General features: G+C 29.0%; 1 protein-coding gene and 1 non-coding gene across 2 annotated transcripts in view; both read right to left on the bottom strand.

The window, feature by feature from the left end:
• LOC116768656 (uncharacterized) overlaps positions 1 to 21,984 on the bottom strand; it is a 60,777-nt gene that overhangs the window by 33,352 nt on the left and 5,441 nt on the right. Inside the window, exon 2 of the mRNA XM_032659432.2 lies at positions 14,429 to 14,526. Within this exon, the coding sequence (XP_032515323.1) occupies positions 14,429 to 14,513 (85 nt within the window). The 5' untranslated portion in view covers positions 14,514 to 14,526. The remainder of the gene's footprint in view (positions 1 to 14,428; positions 14,527 to 21,984) is intronic.
• Positions 19,434 to 19,539, bottom strand: LOC116768857 (U6 spliceosomal RNA). Its single transcript, XR_004353409.1, has one exon. It is a non-coding gene; the product is annotated as a U6 spliceosomal RNA (small nuclear RNA).

Here is a 21,984-nt window from a genome sequence, read left to right as displayed (position 1 = left end):
CATTAATGATCATTTGAAATTGTTCCATGGAAACCATAAAAGAGGGAACTAAAATTATTACGGTCGACGCGTAAAACATTTGTGCTTTTATTTTGTTTTCATATTCTCATCCTTTAATTTTTCGCAAGATAACAAACAGATCGTGTGAAGCATAAAAAAAAAACATACGCAATAATTAGGGCAAGTAACAAATCAATATTGCCTAGTTCAATGGAAAAGCATTAAATGCTCTGTTAAGTCCTTTTCAGAGTAACAGTCGGCATCCAACGGGATTATTGTTATCCAATTTTATACCAAAAATTAAAATGGGCCGATGGATTTTAATATAACTTGTGTTGCTTCCTCCCAACATTCAACCGATTGTTATGTATGTTAAAATATTTTATAAAAAGTATAGTAAGCTGTTAAAGAGAAAAATTTCAATAAAATTTACTAAAAAAAGCCTATCAAAGACACATCACATTTTTGAAATCTATATGAGTGAAACTATTACCCTGAAATAGTTCAGAGGCTACTTTTTTCAACTGATACTATATAAAGAATCCGACTTAAAACAATTACTCGAGAGAGACGTTAACGAAGTGTTTTAGAAATGTTTGCAGATCAATCAAGATCTCTTGTTGGCGATCATTCATTTAATCTTATCCTGTTTGCAAATATTTATTCGACTCAATCTCTCAATGTGTTTTATTTATTTTTGTATGTTATTTATGTGTATTGCCATTTCTATCACTTTGGGGTACAAATTATATGTTTATAACACTTTGATGAACGATTCAATAAATATGTGATAAAATGTTTCTCATAAAATATTTTCCTTATTTTTATATTTGTAACGTGATAATAATCTCGAAATTCGATACAGTAACACCTTTAATAATCTGCACAAGTGAAATATATCAATATTCATAATATACTCCATTTTCAACTGATATTGTAATCGCGTAATTGTATAATTTTATTAAAAATATTGATTTAAAAAGTTGTAAGAGACCCTTCTTTAGTTAGTCACCCTAAACCTATTGTCTCATAACGTCGATAGTTGATCGTCGTCGAGGAGCTTGGACAGTGGAGGTGAGCGTTTAAGGCGCGTTAGATAGGGGCCACGTAAACCTACACCTGGGTTGCAAGTCCCAGACACTGTTGAAGCTCCTCTCCCTGCAACGCGATGGTCCTGGCACCCGCAATATTGGCGGCGAGAAACAGTAGCGTGGACGAAATTAACTACTTAATTTTAAGTACCTTCCAGGGGACATAGTTACCTACACATCGATTGTTAATGTATTGGATCAAGAAGATGCGGTCCATTCCCCACAGGAGTTTCTTATTTCTTTGAACCCAAGTGGCATTCCCCCATATTCTCAAGTTAAAAATAGGTGCCCCAGTAATTTTACTTAAAAATCTTAAACAACCAAAAATTGACGCGGACAAAGTCGTGGCTATAATTTCTAGCTGAGGAGGGTGTTTGCAAAAATAAATATAATGCCCAAAATAACTAATAATATCAAAATTTGCACCTCAAAATATCTCTCGTTTAAAAACTGTGTGATATATTTTTAAATGGATTTGGTATACCAAATAAAATTATAAGTTTTATTTTTGGAATCACGTAGAGACGTGGCCAATTGTGGATTCATGATTTTATTGATGTTTCACTTGTTATTAAAACCATTTCTAAAAACTAGGTTTGGTCTTAAGCTTACGTTGTGTTGAGGCTATTTCTTTTTTTTCTCCTAAATTGAGGTATTTTTCTTCAAAAGTGTTCTATATCATTTTTAATTGTTTTGTCTTAACAAACAATAAAGTCTTAACATATAAATAATTAAAAGTTTAAAAAAACTAAAAAACACGCTTTTTATAGAAAACCGAACTAAAAAATAATAAATAAACTTTAATAAATTTAAATTAAGAGAATAGTGTTAAAAATTTCAATAAATATAAATTAATAATAGTGTGAATAAAAAAAATGTATTTTATTTAAAAAAAAGCGTGGGGTGCATGGTGTCAATAGTTATAAATATTTTATTGACAGATATGAGTAGAGTGATTATCATTTCGATAATATCTTAAAAAGCCCCCCACGCTTTTTTTTATTATTTTTAAAATTATATAAATTAACATAAATCATATTTTGCAAATTGAAAAATGTAATAATTTTATCAAATTAGTGTATTGTCATCGGTCCTCGATAAATCTACAAAGTTTGAACGAAATCTGGCCGTTTAAAGTGGGTCCAAATCGCGCCCAAAGAAGTCGGTTACAAACAAACATACAAACATACATGTGAAGCTAATAAAAAGAAACCTGTACAGGAATTAAGATTGACAAAAGTTTTTTATAATATTTTGAAATTGATGACATTCAGTTCTATTCATTCAGACATTTTCATCTCATCTGTTCGAAATCACGGTTTCTGCAAAGTAACCGAAACGTCGGAAATATGTAGTATAAATAATAAAAAAAAAAAACTCGTAGTAAATCAATAATTTTATTTTTATTTAAATGAATACTTGCGAAAGTCTACTCTCATTAATGACATATTTTAAAAAGTGTAAATGAAAATTCTTAACACGTGTCAATAATAAGTTTTTATACTTTTTAGATTATAAACTGGAATGCCAATTGATTTAAGTCTTTAATACGTATGTATATTACAAATGATATAAGACTACGAGCACTAGACATCATTCACATCATATTTTAAACCATTAGTTAGTATCTCATAAGCAAATAATATGATTGCACAATTTAATATTCATTCTACGTGATCATATTATATAATTAAAATAATACGTATTACTATAAATTGTGAAATAAATCCTTTAATAATTTGATAATGACATTATCATTGAAATATTAGAATATATAATGATTATTGCGAATAAAATTTATTAGGAATATTAATTTGATTTAAATTTTTGTATTAAATTTAACTGTTTATAAAAAAAAATATAGACTATACCTTTATCTTTCATTTTGCGGTTTCTTGTTTTCTAGTACTTTTTTGAAATTGGTTGAGTTGGTCAAAGATTTGGACGTGTTTATAAAGCTGGAGCTTCTGGAAAGCCAGGCTATGAGCCATGGATTGAAATGGATTGTAGTCAGAGCAACGTTTTATAAATATGTCAGGTAGTACTAGACTTCCTTTTCCAATGTTTCTCTTTATATTTTGATTGTTTTTGCAACACAAACTGCTTCGAACGAATTGCTTCAGCCACCAGACAATTAATAATGTAACTGTTTTGTTTATCAATCATCAATAACACATCCAATGTGTATAAAGTTAATCTAACTAAAATTATTATTATAGATAGATATACGTTTCATACGACATCAAATTTAATGACAAAAAACATTTTATTATAATTGTTATTATACTTATGTTAGATATAAAATTCAAATTAGATATCGATGATTAATTTTATTGATATCAATTAAATAAAATATATAAAAAAAATTAAGGATAAATTTTATGGGCTTAAAATCACAATTCAAATCTTTAATGAACATATAACTTATGTACATAGACAAAATCCCATACAATCTGATATGTTAATTATTTTTTTTTAAATAAACAATATAAAGAAAAATTTCCATAATCAGGGTCGGCATCGCATCCGCAACATCCCTTATGTTGCAGATGTCCATGGGCGACAGTGACTACCTTCCATCAAGTAGGCCGTCTGATCGTTTGCCACATTTAACATAATAAAATAATAATGAAGGTGTGTGTAAATGCTAAATGATTGAAATAAATAATTCATCTCAAACGAGTTTGATTTGAGTATAAAGAAAAACAAATTCATATTACGTATAAAGTGTTGAAGTTATCAAATAAATATTTCCTTGAAGTTTCTAGTTCTCATGATGCAAGTGGAAACAAAACATTTAATATAGTAGCTGCCGGAGCTTAAATTATCATATTATGGCATCACGCACCGCGTACGGCAGCAAACAAGATTATACAACCTTCGAAGTTATGAAAACTTAGCGAGGCGGGATCGAAAAAAACTACACACTGAAATTTATACTGGAAGGATCCTTTTATTAAAGCTAAATAAGTATACGTGTAGCCTATGTTAGTACACGTTGCTGAATTTTTATACTTCTTGTTTTTAAATGCCATTCCTTTATGTATATTTGTACGTAAAACAAGAATTTTCATTTATGTACATTGCGTTTTTTGTATAAATATATATCATTAAAGTAAAAAATAATTAGCATAACCATTCAATTGTAATAAATATTGCTACTATCATAGTACTGGTTTTCTTAGCTAGTTTTAAACACAATATCATTCAATACAAAGCGGAGATAAAATCTGGGTATTAGGCATTTTAGCCTTAATGGGAAATTTATTTTGTTGAAGTACCCGTCAAAGTCTTTCTGAAGTATACGGAAAACCTGCAACTTTGCAATATATGCCTCTAGTTTCCAAACGCTGGCATACGTAACACGAATAACGTTTGAGTGACAGCCGCTATTGGAATGTGCACTTTCAATATTATCACTGAAAGCTAAATTATCAAGGTATTTAAATAAATTATGAAGAAAAGTTAGACTCAAGCAAATTATGAGAAGCGTCGATGTCTTTACAATATTTGAAAACACCCGTTGAATTCTTGCAAGATAGAAATCGTTCGGAAGTTAATCGAGGACACGCGACGGCAAAAGGGAAATGTCCGGCACAAAGCTTTATAGAGGCTTTTCTAGATCTGGAACCTGGAATTAGATTATTATATCACTAACTGAGCCAGCCGTAAACATTATTAGATATTAAAAATATTGATAAATAAAGAGTAATTGAGAATAATTATTCAAGTCTAAAAAATTATTCGTCATTAATCATTATTTATTAGAGGCATCTTTGTCATAACATTATAGTAATATCCGCTGAAGCCTTTGTTCTCTGAAACAGATTTCGATATAAATTGATTGTATAAATTACTTGTCACTCTAACGACGAAGAATTTGAACCAAATGAAAATATTGTTTTAATTTTAATAAATACTTCTGAGGCCTTCGTTACTTAATCCGAGATTTACCCATTTTTATTTCGTAAAATGTATAATATTTAATTATTATAATGGTAAGTACTAAAGAAATACAGAAGAAATTATAAGCCACTATTAGGACAAAAAAAAAGTACTTACTCAAGAATCCGAAACAAATATTTTAAATGAAAACAAATATTTTAATGGTTCGCGGTTTGTAGAATGCTTTAATATTAAATTATCCAAGTTCGCTTTGAGACTACGGCAGAAATCCTTCGAGATATAAAGTAACTGAGATCTTATTGAATTCCTTTTTGATTATGAAATTGTTGGAAAACATATCACAGTATTGCCGCAAACTTTAAGGCGCTATTGTAAAGCGAGACTGGATTATGAGTAAAAATAATTTGTTAAGCTTTTTTGATATCTAACGGCGACTTTTAAAATTATACAGTTATCGATTGGATGTTTTCAATAACAAAAGTCAATTTAAGACATCTTAGTCACAGCAGTTTGAATATTGATGAAGCCGAACCAATTTATATGTAATGCATAAATAATGTAGAAAATGTGGGCTTCATTTAAGAACCCATAAATTGACATCGGTTGATAAGATTATAATGCAATTTTAGATTGTATTTAAATGATATTAAACAAAATACATAAAAACAAGCGAAACTTTATATAAAGCAATATTTTTATGAATTTAGTTTTGAACATTTAAAATTATTTTGAACAGTTGTTGTTCCCGAAACTTTATATGCGTTTAAAAACAATTGAAAAAAAAATGTTTTTATATCAGGTTTCAAAATAGCAATTTAAAGATTGATTTGCTTATTTGAATATTTACAGGATAGAAGTAATTTTTTATATAACATAAGTTTTATACTATTATTACTAAAAGAAATTTACAAAAAATTTCCCTTCCTATATTTTGGTAGAAAAAATAAAATAAAATGATATTTGCATTTCAATAAAATCTAGAATAGTAACTCATCTTGTAAGTTTCTAAAATACAAATAGTTTAAACTAACGTAACCTACCACTAGAGGTTTAAAATTAAGGTGTAATTTAATAATGATATTCAATTGATATTAAATCTTGTTCTGTTTATATAACAAATTAAAATTTGTACGTGGTTTCCTTCATATATTTTATACAAAACATTTATTACAAATATGTGAAACTTTCTTAAAGTTTAATTAAAATAGTCCTAAAATAATATGTGCCCACTTTCCTTGTGTTTGTGTAACGCTCCAAAAGGTTTGAAGGTCTTTAAATAGAATGGTTTTATTTTAATTTCTAATTCTGTATGAGTGATAAACCTCGCTCGTGCTTATTTAACGTAAGGTTTAAGGATAAACGTGCTGAATTCTCTCTCTTTGAAAAGTATATGAGCTGGAACTCGTATCTCAGTGTGGGGTGAAACAAAAGTTGAAAAGGTAAAAAAGGAACCATTGAAATCACGTACCTTTTACAAACACTAAATGAAAGTAATATAATAAGATGATTTACATACATTTCTCATTCTTTTTTTTCTAAAAATTTAAACACGTAGATGTATTTTTATTTCGCTCTTTGTTATAATACAACATAATTTTGTTGACATATAATAGAATTGCTTCGCCATTCAAACATGACTGGGAACAATCACTTCAATTTAATGTAAGCTTCTAGACAAAGCGTATAGATGACCTACATCTCCTGTGGTTATCAAACTTGTCTGATAACCATTACCAGCCTGTTGGCAGTTAAATTAATTCACATTATCACCCAAAGGGACGTGCATATAATGATTTACATATTTAATTTCACTGCTTTATTATAACCCTTCATTCGCCGAAAGTTGGGAATAGGTGTAGTAAGTGAATAATGGTACTTTTTTGTCTCTACTATTTACTTTAAATACTTTTAGTCATAAAAATACAAAACAAACAAAACAGTGGATCACAAGTTTAGAATTTTGTCACATAGCGTTTGGTTGCTTAAATTTGAATTACAAATCATACATGATTATTAGTACAGACGCTAGTAAGTTTCGCAAATTGGTTTTTATCCTTTATGATTATTATTTAAACTTCTTTCTTAACTAAAGATTTTTTCATCAGCCTATTTCATTTTTTATATTATTTTTTGTGAAGATTTTTTTTTTATTTATACCCGTTGAGTTACGCTTTTTTAAAAGGAATTCATTCGAATTTCAACAGTTCAGTATACATTTGTAAAAATGATATTCAAGAATCTGTTTTTAAAGGACTTATCCTAAAAAAGTTGGGCTTATTTTAATCTTTCATATCAGTTTTCTTTATTAGATCTTATAAAAATGAAAATACTTGCCCATATGACACCATTACGCATACAGCCTGCCTTAATAAGAATTTGCATGCTCATCTAAGTTTTTATTCATAAGGAGGAAATTGTTTCCCTTTCTTTTGCAATAAGTAAAATATTGAATTATACGAAATTTTATCAATATCTGTCATTTTTTTTTGAGTCTCAAAAACAAAACTAGCATAACTAAAATAAAAAAAGGTTCTATACTGTTTTTATACATATATGGAACTACAATATTATTATAAATTTTACTTGTATAGAAATAATACAGGCGGACAAAAAATATAAATAAATAATTCTTTTCTTTCATATCAATTGCATGTACTTTAAATTAAAATGGCTCAATAAATTTTCGATCTTAAAACATATTTTTGATTCACAAAAGATGCCACCGGCGGCCTCTTTATCAACATTTCCACCAATAACAATAATCTGGAGTGTTTTATCCTTCCAAACGAGTCTCCAGCCTTTATTAAAGAGGTTATTATATCATATTACATAAATTATCTGAGACAGCGATTACTGAGGTAAAGTAAGGGGGATAGGGTCACGAAACAGCTACGTGTATTTTAACGTTACGTAGTGTAATTTTATGTGTTATATATATAGAACATTTTTATGATAGATTATTTAACCGTAAATTATATTTTATAGGCGAATATTACACTATAAAAGCATTTTTTCCCGTATAAATAACATAATGTTGATATATTTCTGGATGAACAAATGTTATGCTTGTTAATTAAATGTAACTATAGACGCTCGTAACACGTAGCTTCTATTTTTTTTTTTTAATAATATGTCGATACGCTCCTTTTTTCGATCTGAAGAAAAAATGTTTAATATAGTAATATACAATTTGAGAGACACCATCATATGATTTAAAAGCATGATCAAATACTTGAATTTAATTGTTTTTTGGGCGGGACTAAAACACTGGCCATATCATTGCAGAAAAAGAAGTGCTGTTATTTTTTTTTTTATAAATAACTCTTTTTTAAGCTCTATACCAGTGCTATGTCTGCTTTTAGTTATTTGAAGAGAATTCTATAAAACTACGGACACGTTACAAGGAGGGCGGAAATAACTTTGTGATGCTAGGCGTTATTTATAAAGTGAAATAACAAAAGACCGTTATGTATATAAAACTTGCACTACATTTTTGCATGAATGATGTTATCTAAATCTAGTTACTTAGTTAAGACGAAAGGATAGGACAAGATTATTGAGGAACGGAAGGAAACATGAAAACTATGAATTCGTATTATTAAAGAAAAATTACTGACAACGGTAAAAAGTCTATTGGTAAAAAAGTCGAACTGTCTGCTTTCTCTTTCACCAAATATACCATATTTTTGAAGGATTGAATTGCTAAAAACCACTTTCTGGTATAAATCTTGAATAGAAAAAAAATTTATCATGGGACCTTCTGAACATTAGATGCGCAGGTGACCTCTGAGGAAGCATATAGCTGCAAAATATATTCGGAAATTATTAGACGTAGTTGAGAGAAGCGTCGCATTTCTATATGAAATAACATCCACAAGACCTTAAAGACCAAAAATATTTTCAGCATAGAATTATATAAAGTTATATTTAAATGTCAGAATATCACAAAAGTAAAATATATTTTATATGTCGTTTATATCAATAAAATGTTACTAAAAATTTAAATTTTATCACATCAATCCATCGATACTAATTGTAAAGTAAATATATGTTTGAATAATTTGTTTTTAAGCAACTTTCCAATAAAATTTGAAAAAATCACTTTTTCACTTTCTTATTCTACTAAAAAAATTCTACTATATACTTTAAAATTACCATTGATATTGGTTATCATAAAAAAATACAACACATACAGGCTATTTAGTATCAATAATTCTTTTCATATACCAAATATACTTAATACCGAACAAAATATTTATTCATTCATTCCCAATAATGTTCCCATATAGAAAGAGTCACGAGACAAAGTAATTGAGTTTAACATAACAACAAACTCGTATAAAACATTTGTATTAACTGCAACAAACGCTGAGTCACAAATCCGAACCCTAATAGAGTTGCCGTACATGTCCTCCGGCTTAAATATAGCATAAATATAAGGCTCCGTTTACAAAAGTGGTCGATCCGCAGCGTCTCACTGTGTACATAGAATAGATTGCATATGTGCATAAAGAATATTGAATAAGCGTACTGAAACAAGGACAAGATACTTTTACTTCTTAAGCAAATAATAATTAAACTAAGTTTAATATCAAATAAAAAGTATTAGTTAAATGTTTATACATTACATTTAATAAAATATAACAATTAATTTCATGATAATTTATCTAATAACTAAAACTGAATAATTATTGATGAACATTGTTATAGTATACAATAAGCCTTAAAAAATTATTTGCGATATAAATCACAATACCAACCTTAAATTGTTCCAAACTTCGAATGCCGCAGCAATTGTGTAATGAATAGAATTGAAAAGGTAATATTTCGTGGAATCCGTCCAAGACAATTTTAATTCAAAAATGACATCCATTTTTTTTTTGTTATTCTTTGTTTGTAGACAATCAGGGTTGAAGACAGGTTGCGGTTAAACCGGGTGGAGTTGGCTTTGAATACCGATGACGGCGCAACTACGCCACTCGTTTCAATCTCTACTCTATGCATAAGTAATGTGAAAAGTATGGAGATAGCTCGAATGCGGAATATAACCTCTAAAATATTATTGTGTATTTTATTGTAACGACTTGTCATTTGTTTTCTGGCATTCAACTTCCCGGTAATACAACCGATTTATCAACCAAGTTGATGGAAAACCCCCGGTACGCCTTGATGGCTTGAAGGGGATAGGCCGCGAGAATATTTGTTCAATTGACTTTCTAATAAGAATAAGTTAAAGTAAAACTATAAGATATATATTTGATATCTGTGATAAAAAGCTTTATAATGCTCCAATCGTCACTTTTACAAATATTTATTCGCTAATCATAGAAATGTTTGTATGATATGAACTGGCGCAAAAATAAACGACCTAATCGCGTGGTTAGTGTCTATTCAGACTCAGCAATAACAAGACGATTATCCCATTTGAGCGACAAACAGGCGTGACTACATACATAATTTTTCATATAATCTAGGCAATTCACATTTTCTTGAAAATTATAATGCGGCTGCAAATATGTTTTCCTCGCGCGTTTATAGAAACTTTAAGTCTTCTTTTTTTAAGAAGCTAAAATTTTAATAAGAATCCATTACGAGAACAAGTCTAATATTACAAAGGAATTATGATGATTTATTAGCGTTTCAATTTATAACTCTATTATTTTGCGTGGTGCTGAAGAAAACACCTGCATCTTATTGTATTACCCGGTATTAAATTAGTTTAAAATATGGCTTAGAAAGTAAAGTGCAAATGTTTGACATGCAAAACAATTAAATGTTTTCATTTACAAACAAAGTACATCCCTTAGAAACATATTTCATTAAAAAAAATTGTCATGACTATATTGTGGCTGCTTTTAAGTTTGGGTTTTTTTAATATATTTCCGAAGCATACTTTTTTAATTTGATTTTTATAATTGGAACGGCCAATATTTTTCTTGGTAATCTCTTATGAAAATGTATTCGACCTATTTAACTTTTTCCGTATATTTATTGCTTTGTTTATTCTAAATGACATTTGCAGTTCTTTTTATAAACTCCGAGTATTCAAATCCGTTTTTTAAGTGGCTGAATGTAAAATTAGGAAAAACGCATAAATATTCAACAAGACTATATAAATAAAGTAAGTTTGGGCCATTTATTCCGATACACCGGGACTCTGTGCAGGGACTGGAAAAGTTAGGCGGGAACGGGATTTCCTAATGCGATTTTAATTCCTTCTTCCCGCAACGGAGAGGGTAATTTCAATAAAAAAAAAACAAAGTCCGTAGATACTTTATCAAAATAAAGAATGAGACTGAATGGTTTGAACTGTTATTTGAATTTAAGGGAAGTTAAAGTGAGAAGTTTAAAATAATATTATTTCCTTTCCTTTATTTTGCACATTTTAAAAAAATACACACAAGTTACGTTTAAACCTTCACATCCATCAAATATTATTTCCATGACCAAGACAGTGTTGTACGTGTATTCAATTTAATTAAGTTTTAAATTATTTCAAAATTACCAATAGTTTAAGAATTTTATTTGACAGAGAAATTATTGGTATAAAAAACATCTTTGTTATCTATTGGAAGTAATTCTATTTCCACTATAGTATTATATGATTAGAAGTAGTATTTCTTTTGTTTCGTAATAGAAAATATCTCCAGAACGAGGAGAACAAAATTTTTTGGAGTTTATATAAGTCATTAACAAGTTGGCAGTATATTTACGAAGTAGGTGGCTAAAGTCAAACTAAATGGTAGCACTCTACTGGTGAGCATGAATTGCTAACGATGCATTTAGCTGAATTGTTTGACTTACGTGCCAATTATGAACATTCATTAAGTTTTAATTTCGTTTATTCGAGTCCGATTATAATGAATGATATATATTATTGAAGTTGAATGCCCTACCCTGCGATATTTTTTAAAGCGAAATTTATTACATCTACTCAAATTTGTACATCCATCAATCGTATGTCGCATTATAGCCGACCTTTCATAGGTGCTCGGCGGAGTCACGATGAACAATTTAGATTTTAGAGGTACCAGTGGCTTGAAGAAGCTGGAAATTTAGCATTAATATTATTCTTATTCATCTTTTACTTGCATACGGATTACACAATACAAGTAAAAGTTGACAAATATCGTTCAAGTTCAAAAAGCTAATCCCCTTTTAATTTTTTATTGTTTTTTAAATGAAATTCTTCTTGATTTCTTTACACAAGTGTATTGTAATTTTACGAATAGGCTTGTTCCATCCCAAAAGTAATATACAAATTTATTCCTACGCTATAAATTTTAATAAAGCTTCTTTTTTCACTGATAAAATTATTGTGTTGACGTAAAATATACGAGAAACAGTATCTCTGTTAAATCAGATTTGATGTACTCTTACAGACAATTGTACATAAATACAACTCACGGGTTGAAATTTGTACAAACACATTAATCGTCATTTGTTCATTACAGGTGCTCGGTCTGCGGTGGCGTTGCAATTATGAAGAGAAAGGTTGATCAGTGGTTGTTTAATGATTGATTGTGAGTGATTATTCAATAGTTGTGTATAAAAATATGCGCTTTACTGATTTATTGAATTAATATATATTTTATGTAGATGGATCGATTAAATCTTTTTATAGAAAATTAAAAAAGGCAAATAACATTTATCGTAACAACAGTAGACAGCGTTGTAGAATATATCGCTCAATTGTTGGTATCAGAAAGTAATATTTCGCCAATGTTGAGTGTTGCTCAGATATTGTAAATCCTATTAATTGTATTGTGTTCTATACATATATATAAATTTCATACCACGTTTCATACAAAGTTATATGAAAGTATACTGTTATTTCCAGTCACGTAAACATTCAACGATTTTCCAAAAATCACTAACATTAAAGCAAGGCTTTCTTATTTCTGGTACAAACTAAAAGCGTGATGAGAAATAAAAGAACATAAATTGTAGTAATATATTACTTATATATAGTTTTGAAAGTTAATCAAAAGTCTATTAGAACACGTTCTCTTATGGATATTGGATAGAGATTGCAGATCACACTCGTCGCTTACACGTACGAGACTAACAATTTTTATATTTTCTCTAAAGCACTTATTATGCTACTAGATGCTACGCTATTGCATGTTGTGGTTTAAAGATACAAAATATATTATTTTAATATAAAAAGAATGAACGCATCGTTTACTTTTAATAAACAACAATGTTTATTTATTATATTTAAAAAGATAATCTATAATTATCAAGACATATCGTGAATACTAATGGGACGCTGTCTTAAAGTCTAAAACTCCGGTTTAAGGGATTATCTACTAACTCACATTTTATGTTATATTTAATGTTATATATTTAAATATACATATTTTTCTATGGTTCCCTGATTTTTATATTACATATTATAACTACACAATATTATATATGGTACATATGAATCGACATTAATAAAATGTATTGATTGACAGATGTTTAAATTATGAGTGATTTTATAAGACGTATAGTAGGATAATATTATTTTAAGTTGAATGTGAACATTGATTTTCTTATATCAAAACACAAGTCATATTTAATGGTATATAATATTATTCATAAACACAGCAGCAAGGTGAATGTAATTCGTCCTGAATATAAAAGGAACCGAAATAAACATATCTTGGTAAAAGTGACACGGATCCATTTCCTTTATGGCCTCCTGCTAGTTACCATATTATATTTTTGTTATATTTTCCGCAAAAGGTGTATTAGGGTACCAAGATTTGACAACCCTACATTTTAATCATATAAAACGTGACATTTCTTCAGTACTTAATACTGGATGTCAATGGACCACTTTAAATGAGAAGGTCGAATGGCACTTCATTTGTTATTGTCTTACACTTCGGAATCGTCACCGAAGGGCAACACTCGAATTGCACTTTATACGTTTTTTGTATCTGGAAAGGTTTAATTTACTTAAATCATAACATTTGACAACATAATCTTTATTATTGTAATAATTAAATGAAAAGTTTGTAGTCTTTTAAACCGTAATTATCTGTTCATCGTAGACCTTACACCTTGAAGCACCTTTTACACCCTCGACAATAAAGCGCTTGCCATATGGACCCCTCGCTTAGTCATCGCAGTAATATACCCCCATATGGGAGGTCCACGAAAATTGTATTATACGGGAGTTAAAATACGCTCTCAACCAAATTTGAATTCTTAATACTCAGCTTATTTTACTCGTTCTTATTCCAAATCTACATACAAACACATATTTAGAATTCATCTTTTAATAACTTTATGCGTCTGTAATAGTACCTACTAAATCAAAAATATTTAAGTATCACTTATTTAAATATATATGCACTGAGCATTAGTATTCTACTTTATGAAATGTAAAATTTTTATCGTATATGTGCGTACATGCATGCATGCGTACGTGTGTGTACCTTTGGACAGCAAGATGACGCTCAGCATGACTGCCCGCACGTGCCAAGTCACCATATTGCTGGCCAAGCCCCTAGAGCCGCTCATATTACATGATTCACTGTAAAAAGAAACATTGATATAAATATAATTTTTACAAGTAAAAATTTTCTAAAGCACTTTTTAATAACTCAACTACTTGGTTAATACTCTTAAAAATATCGTTATAGTAAATAAATTAATAAACATTTATGTCGATAAATAAAATAATCTCCAATGAAACAAATGAAAAACAGGGTTTGTGGATCCACCAACTCTTGGTGTGCGTATTATTTTTATAATAAATTAAAAACGCCGGTCAGAGTAGCATCTTGACTTATCGCCTTTAAATTTTAAATGATGTTAAATGTGTCACGAAGCTCAACGATCTCATAAAACTCAAGGGGTTTCTATGAAAAGTGTAAATCGATTGACTTTGATGGTCGAAAAGAATTTCATACTTTTGTGTTTATAAAAATAAATTTACAGTTTTTACAATATTTTTATAAATATAACGATTTTCTCATTATTATTTATATCATTTTCAGATATACACAGAACGTAATTTTTTTTTATTAGCTCTTTTACTTTTATTATCAATATTTAAGGTTAAGGTATTTATAATCTGTTAGCAAATTAATATTGTAGTAAATTAAGTATAGTTCACATTATTGTTTTGTTGTTAAATAGAGTTCAAAATGCTTCCCAGATATTTAAGCGGCTGCGTAGAGTTTTTCGTGTAGTTAAGAACTCTTGTGCTCACTATCAACGTAATCTTCTAAATGTTTTTCCCTAAATTGACAAGTTTTTGAGCCATTCTAATTTGTTCTTGAGTTTAATTTTTTTATGCAAAAAAAATTAGTTAATTTCCGTGGCTATCAATCTCTGGCTGCAAAATCTCTTAATGCGGTCAAACATTTTTACTTTATACCAAAACAAACATCTAAAATTTTCATCACCACTTTTTTTTTCTTAAACTGTGATTGGTTTTCATTTATGATTTCATTTTTTTATATATAAGTAAACAATTTTCTAAATTCATGGAATCCTTGATTACTTAGTTGTTATAAAAGAAAAATTATAATTACCGCGATCATTTCTTTAAGTAAAATAAATACGTCCGAAATAAAATTAAAAAAATAAATGAGACAAGATAATAATGAAAAAATAAAGAATACTTCCTTTGTAAGATAGAATAATTCTTAAGATTATTTTGTATAAATTATTATAATTTATTGCTGCGTAAAGCTAGCGTGAGTTAATCAGACAGCGGTATGTCTAATGCAAAACGTGATCCGTCTATTATTCTACTTGGTTTCATACACTAATACAGGAAGTAACAATATGTAAATGAATGATCCGGATAAACTTCTAACTTAATCCGAGAAACGTATAACATGCTCTATACCTGATATAATTTAAATTATTTAATAAATTTGTAAGTGATAATTTCAATCCACTTCTCTGAGTGGTCATGAAAATAAAATCATCTAAATAAATTAATATAAATAGATATGAATTATTCATTATACAGAAACTTATATATTTGATATGTGTGGTATAGAATGCAACGGTTGACTTATAATGAGATCTAAGACTTTCGCGAGAATTCATTTAAATGAAACGAATATTTTTCGGATTACTACGCGTACCTATTTTATTGTTAAAAAAACTTCATACTCCCGTCGTTTCGGTTACTTTGCAGCGACCGAAACGTCGGGAGCATGTAATTTTTTTAAAATAATAAAATACTCGTTGTATAATCCGAAAAATATTAGTTTTATTTAGTTGACTTATGTTTTTAAATAGGTCGTACACTGTTTAAACTAGAAGATATGATGAAATTTATAACAAAATTTATGTTATTACAATAATTAATAAACATGAATGAAAATTTCAATAATAAATAAACATTAAATGAAATATATATAGGAAATTAAATCGATTTAATTATAATTAATTCATATAATATTACTTATTACGTTATAAGTAGTTAATTTTAGAACCCAGATTGAGGATTGTAAATAATTTAATAAAATTTTTAATTTAAGTAACACTCTTTGAAAAATAAATAATCTTTATTCCATTAACTTATAGAATTAGTTAAGTGTGTACATTAACTTAAATAATAATGTTAAGTTAAATTTAACGTACAAACAACTAATTCTCTATACAAACTCATTAATAAGCTGATTATTATCAAACTATGATTTTCTTAAGTACCTTAACTAAGTTTTGATTATAGATGGGTGTTGAAGCATTGTGAAATATTTATTGCTAGTACAATAAAAAGCAACTGTTAATAGTAAATAATAATGCTAGGCAGCGGATCACTGTAAAGAACTTAGATTATTATTCTAAATGTAACTTTTAATATTATATTTAAATTGTACTAAGTACCAATGTGATCTTTTCCGAGACATATGTACTTTCTAAGAGTATTTAAACACCACTGACAGACAGTTACGGAAAACGTCGTGAGGAAACCTGGTCTTATAATTTCAAACTATTAGATTGAAATCGCCAACCCGTCTTGAGCAGGCGTGATGATTAATGATATAATCTTCTCCATGTGAGAAGAAGGCCTTTGCTCAGCAGTGGGCTCCGATATGCTGATGATGATGATGATGAAATTGCACTAATTTCTTAATGAAAAAATAGGCTTATTAGATCTATAATCGTAAAAATATCATTGTTTATTACTATTGAGTTCCAAGAACTAATTTAACCAATAAAGACTGTCTGATCTCATAAATCTTGTAATTTATTTCCATAAAAACTTATGTTGTGCCAGAACAAACCAACCAACTTACTATCCATTCTTAATTAAATTTCGCTATCTAATTATATTAATTGTTTATCTGGTCTCTATATAATAGAATATTACGTAAATATTGGAATCAATACCTAAATAGTAGATATGAAGTAAAACAATAATCGACTCGAGCCGGACGCGAACGTGTGTTCTTCCGGGAAACCGTTTCTAATCTCTTTGCAAATAAGCTACTGTGTTCAGTCACGAGTCAAAAAATCATGTGTTTAATATATTTCAACCGTCACAGCCGAACCGAAGTAACAAGGACATTTATTTTTATAAAACATTATTCGTCGCTTTAAATATACATAGTTCAGTTTGAAATTTTATATTTAACATATGTCAAAAAAATTAAATTTTATTCCAGATAATATACAAAATATGTTAAACTTATGTGCTCTTATGCGTAATATAGAAACGCTCGATGTATTATGATAATAAATAACTATTAAAATTGTAGATTTCTTGCTTTTAAAGCATCTTAAGAAACTGCTTTATTAAAATATCAAGATAGGAAAAAAAACTTTCAGGAGTGTCATAACGGGGGTAGAGTAGCATTAAAAATGTATTGCAAATACACCTCGTGCATTTGCAAAACTCTTCAGTATTTCGTTATTAGCTTTGAATCTTATCTCCTATTTCTTTTTTATTTATTTATTAAAGTAAAATTATAATCCACGTACTACGAGATTCTTTTCAAATATATTAAAACAATCAATTAATGGAAATGCCACGTCGCATGTTATTTTTTTTTTTATAAAGAACTTGTATATATAACAATAAAAAGTAAATTATTACCTTAAAAATACCCGCCGTATGTTTGAGTTGTGTTATGTATGTCTTTGTATATAATATAAAACTGAAAAGAAATTAGACGCCAACCACATTGACGACGTCACTTTATATGTCTAAATTGAAACTGATTGGCGATCCCTTCATTTACTAAACAGCTGTTAGTTATAGGGTAAGTTTAAATGTTCGGGTGTTCTTAATTGGGGTTTTTACAAGCATTAATCAAATGTAGGGAAGTTTTTTATGTAAACGGGTGACGGTTTGACGAATGCGCCCGCGCGGGTCGACTGCACTGTTCATTAATCAGTGTTAGCATAAAACTAACTGCCTAAGAATATCACCTAATTAAAATTCATTCATCCATATTTTTACTCTAATGGTTTTATTAATACGACTAAAATAATGAAACTATTATGTGACTTCTTTTTCATTTGATTCGAATATTTGCTTACTTTGTAAACAATAAGGCGAAAATACTAACTGATTTACAAACAGATTTATTAATCGTCAAGGAAAAGGTTCATTATGAAGTGTTCTAGTGAATAAAATCAAACATTAAAACCTTTATAAAAATTCAAACAAAATGTATACATTGAGGCTACGTTATAATATTCCAAATATTATATAATATTATGCGGAAGGATCCAGACAAAAGTCATTGAATTCGGGTGGTCTGGTGTGAAGTATGCTGATGTTCTGTAGTTTTGTATAAAAATAAATAATTATAACAGGCCAGTGCGCAGTAGCGCGTTGCGGTTTCCTAGAGTAAACATTGCATCCGTGCGACTTCCGTCGACGTAATTATTAAGCTTACATATAATTATCATCCATACAGCTTTGATATTAAAGGTTATATTCTTTAATTTCTATAACAAGATCCATGCAATATTCTATGTCGCTTATTGTACATTTAGCAATCTCAGTGGCAGCAATTCTTTTTATCTCAGTGTCGTCTTAAAACAAGTTGTCAGTGTTAGTATAATATGCATGTTATATTAGCTAAAGTTACAAAGAATTAATAAAAAACTATAATAGACATTCTATTTATATAATATTACTTCTTTTTCGTCTGGGTGGACTTTTGAGTTGGACTTAGAGAGAAATACTCTATATAAAGTGTCTTAAAAAATATGTCACCATCCGGCAGCAACAGTAGTAGTTTGTGTCACGTGATGTCATAAAAAGAAATTGTGGACTACACTGAATTCTGGCATAAATTATAGAACACGTGTCATTGGGACGTTTTAATGAAATTACTTTACAGTTTCATCAAAATCCGTTTAGTAATTTTTGTGTAAAAGGGAGACAAACTACCATACGCCCTCACAAACTGTCGCATTTATTTTATTAGGAGGATAAGCCGAGGTAATTATGTTTGCTCTACATTCAACGATATTATATTAAAATACGGAAAACATGGTTGCGCAAGGGACGTGATAATCTTCTCTGTACCGTTCCAATTTTAATGTATATACTGTCGACTACAATAACTACAAGCAAAACCGTGAAGCGTTCCACATTTTGAATAAAATATAGCAAAATAAAATAAGCAAAGTATAAGTGAAATACATATTTTTTAAAGATAGTTCTAATGTACGTTTCAGAAACAGCTTACACGGTAAGTAAAACATAATTCAATTTAAATATTTAATTTAGATTCAACAGTAATTTAATGATAATCTATATATCAATGCTTCCCTGTCAAGTTATATACATAAATAAATATTTTTTTCTATAAGGCACTACAAAAATATTGGTTTTGTTTCATTCCGTCCTTATTGAATACCAATACATTATTAAAGATGTTAAAGCGAATATTTAAATACCAATTTTTTTAATCAGACCGATTTTTGTATGACAGGTGATTAAATTGGATATAACGTTTTCCAACTAAATCAACCCCGGTAAATTAATAATGATATAATTAGAAATTTAAGTTAAGCGAAACAAATGCCAGACAATCGATCCCGACGTCTGAAAAGTTCTTTACAACCGACAGTTAATTTTAGTTTTTAATATTAACAAATCGACATTAGAGTCAATAATAACATTAAATATTATTTTAAAATGTACAATTTTACACTTCTCCATTTTAAAATTAATTTCTAGCACAGGAAATGTTAATTCTTTTATTGTCAATTTCCATTATATCTGATCTCAGGTATATTCAAATTGAATCTGAAGTTTCTAAAATAGTATAGACTATAATGAAGCAATCAAAACGACGTCAAAATATTTCTTCATAGCCGGGATGAAAAATAAAAAACAAGGTAGGTGTAGACAGAACGTAAATATTAATAACTAATAAGATGGTTCGCACGGGTGTACATAAATCCAACGTGCTGTCGGACGTCACAATAGTAATATATTAGGACAAATGTTATTACAAGCTTGACTCGTTATGTTATTTTTGGGCTCCCCTGAGTTACGAATTCAAAGCAAACAGACCGCCTCAGACACCACATTGTTCTGATTTCTCACTATCCTCACACTAAGCAACAATATCGTGTACTGGATAAGATACTATTGTTTTTTAATTTTTTATATTATATATATAGTCATTTATTTATCGTTTACTATTAAGATAAAACATCTCATATGTACATATCTCAGATTATATAACGAATAAACTAAATTGGTTAATATAAAGTTTGACTCGATGTTTATATACGCATTATTTATTAGGTATTTTTTGTAAAAATTTTAACCAGATTAAAACAATTCTTTCTATAACTTCCATATGGTAACGGGTGTTTTGTGGTTGCGTCCAAAGCTATATTCTGACAGGATCAAAGTGTAACCACATATTACGATACCGCCCACGAGCCCCGTAATAAGAAGTGAGTTCCCAACTCTTGAAATAATCACTGAATATTTCATTTTCGGTAATCGAAAACTTTCTCCGACCACAAGCAATTTAGCAAGAATTTTCTTTAGAGAACGAAGAGCTTTTTGGAATCAAATAAAATAAAATCAATCTTATTAGGTAGCAATTACTTCATTGCTTTATATTAGTTTTCAGAGAACTGTGGCGGATTAAATGAAGAAACGTAAAAATTATAAACTGTACTGTTTTTTTACTTACTTTATTATTTTATTTTACATTTTACTCGATGTTTCGATTACTTTACAATAACTATGATCATAGTCAGACGAGATAGAAGTGTCTGTCAGTTAGTCTTATTATTTGTTATCTGCTGCCAACGATTTCCCTATTTTCTAGCCTAGGATACACGCAGAATCCGCTAACTGTATCTTGAGGTCTGGCAGTGTGATCATGGACATTGTTTTTTTTTTATTTTTGGTGAAAGATAATTGCTAGCCGCCTTCTCTATTGAAATTAAATGTTTCTTTAATCTTACTAGCCTTGCGAATTAATCTCGGTATAAACACGTCTTTAAGAGCGTGGATCTGTGGTTTGTCAAACTGAGTGTAATGGCTTTATTAATTTCTTAATATTATTATATACATAAGAAACATGGTTAACAACAAAGTTTCTTTAATTGAATGATCTTGATACAAATAACATTTAAAATTGAGCGGGTTCAGTGCGTGATAATATCTGTTGAAGCAATTATTTTTTGTTATGAGTAGGGATGAGGGCGGCAACATATGGCGCGGTCACTAGTATTAACAATTTAACGGCCATCGGAACAACGAGCAATATGGTAAACTTGTCACACAACAAGTTTATGTTTTCATTAACTGAGACCACCATGAATAATAAAACTTTCACAGCCCCTCGATTTAATTGAAGTAACATGCAACTTTTACAAAGATTATCTTTTGAAACTTTGAGTTGTTCTTAACCCGTGCTCCTTAAGTAACTCTAGTTGCCATTTCCAAGAAGTTGATGGTTAGCAGGATTCGCTAATTCTTTTAATTGGCAGACTCAACAGTCAACTTAAATTCAAACACGTTCACATTGACCGT

The sequence above is a fragment of the Danaus plexippus genome, chromosome 4 (assembly GCF_018135715.1).
Source record: "Danaus plexippus chromosome 4, MEX_DaPlex, whole genome shotgun sequence".
In the NCBI taxonomy this organism is placed as follows: domain Eukaryota; kingdom Metazoa; phylum Arthropoda; class Insecta; order Lepidoptera; family Nymphalidae; genus Danaus; species Danaus plexippus.
The sequence above is the reverse complement of the archived record's forward strand: the minus strand, read 5'-3'. Positions and strand labels throughout refer to the sequence as shown.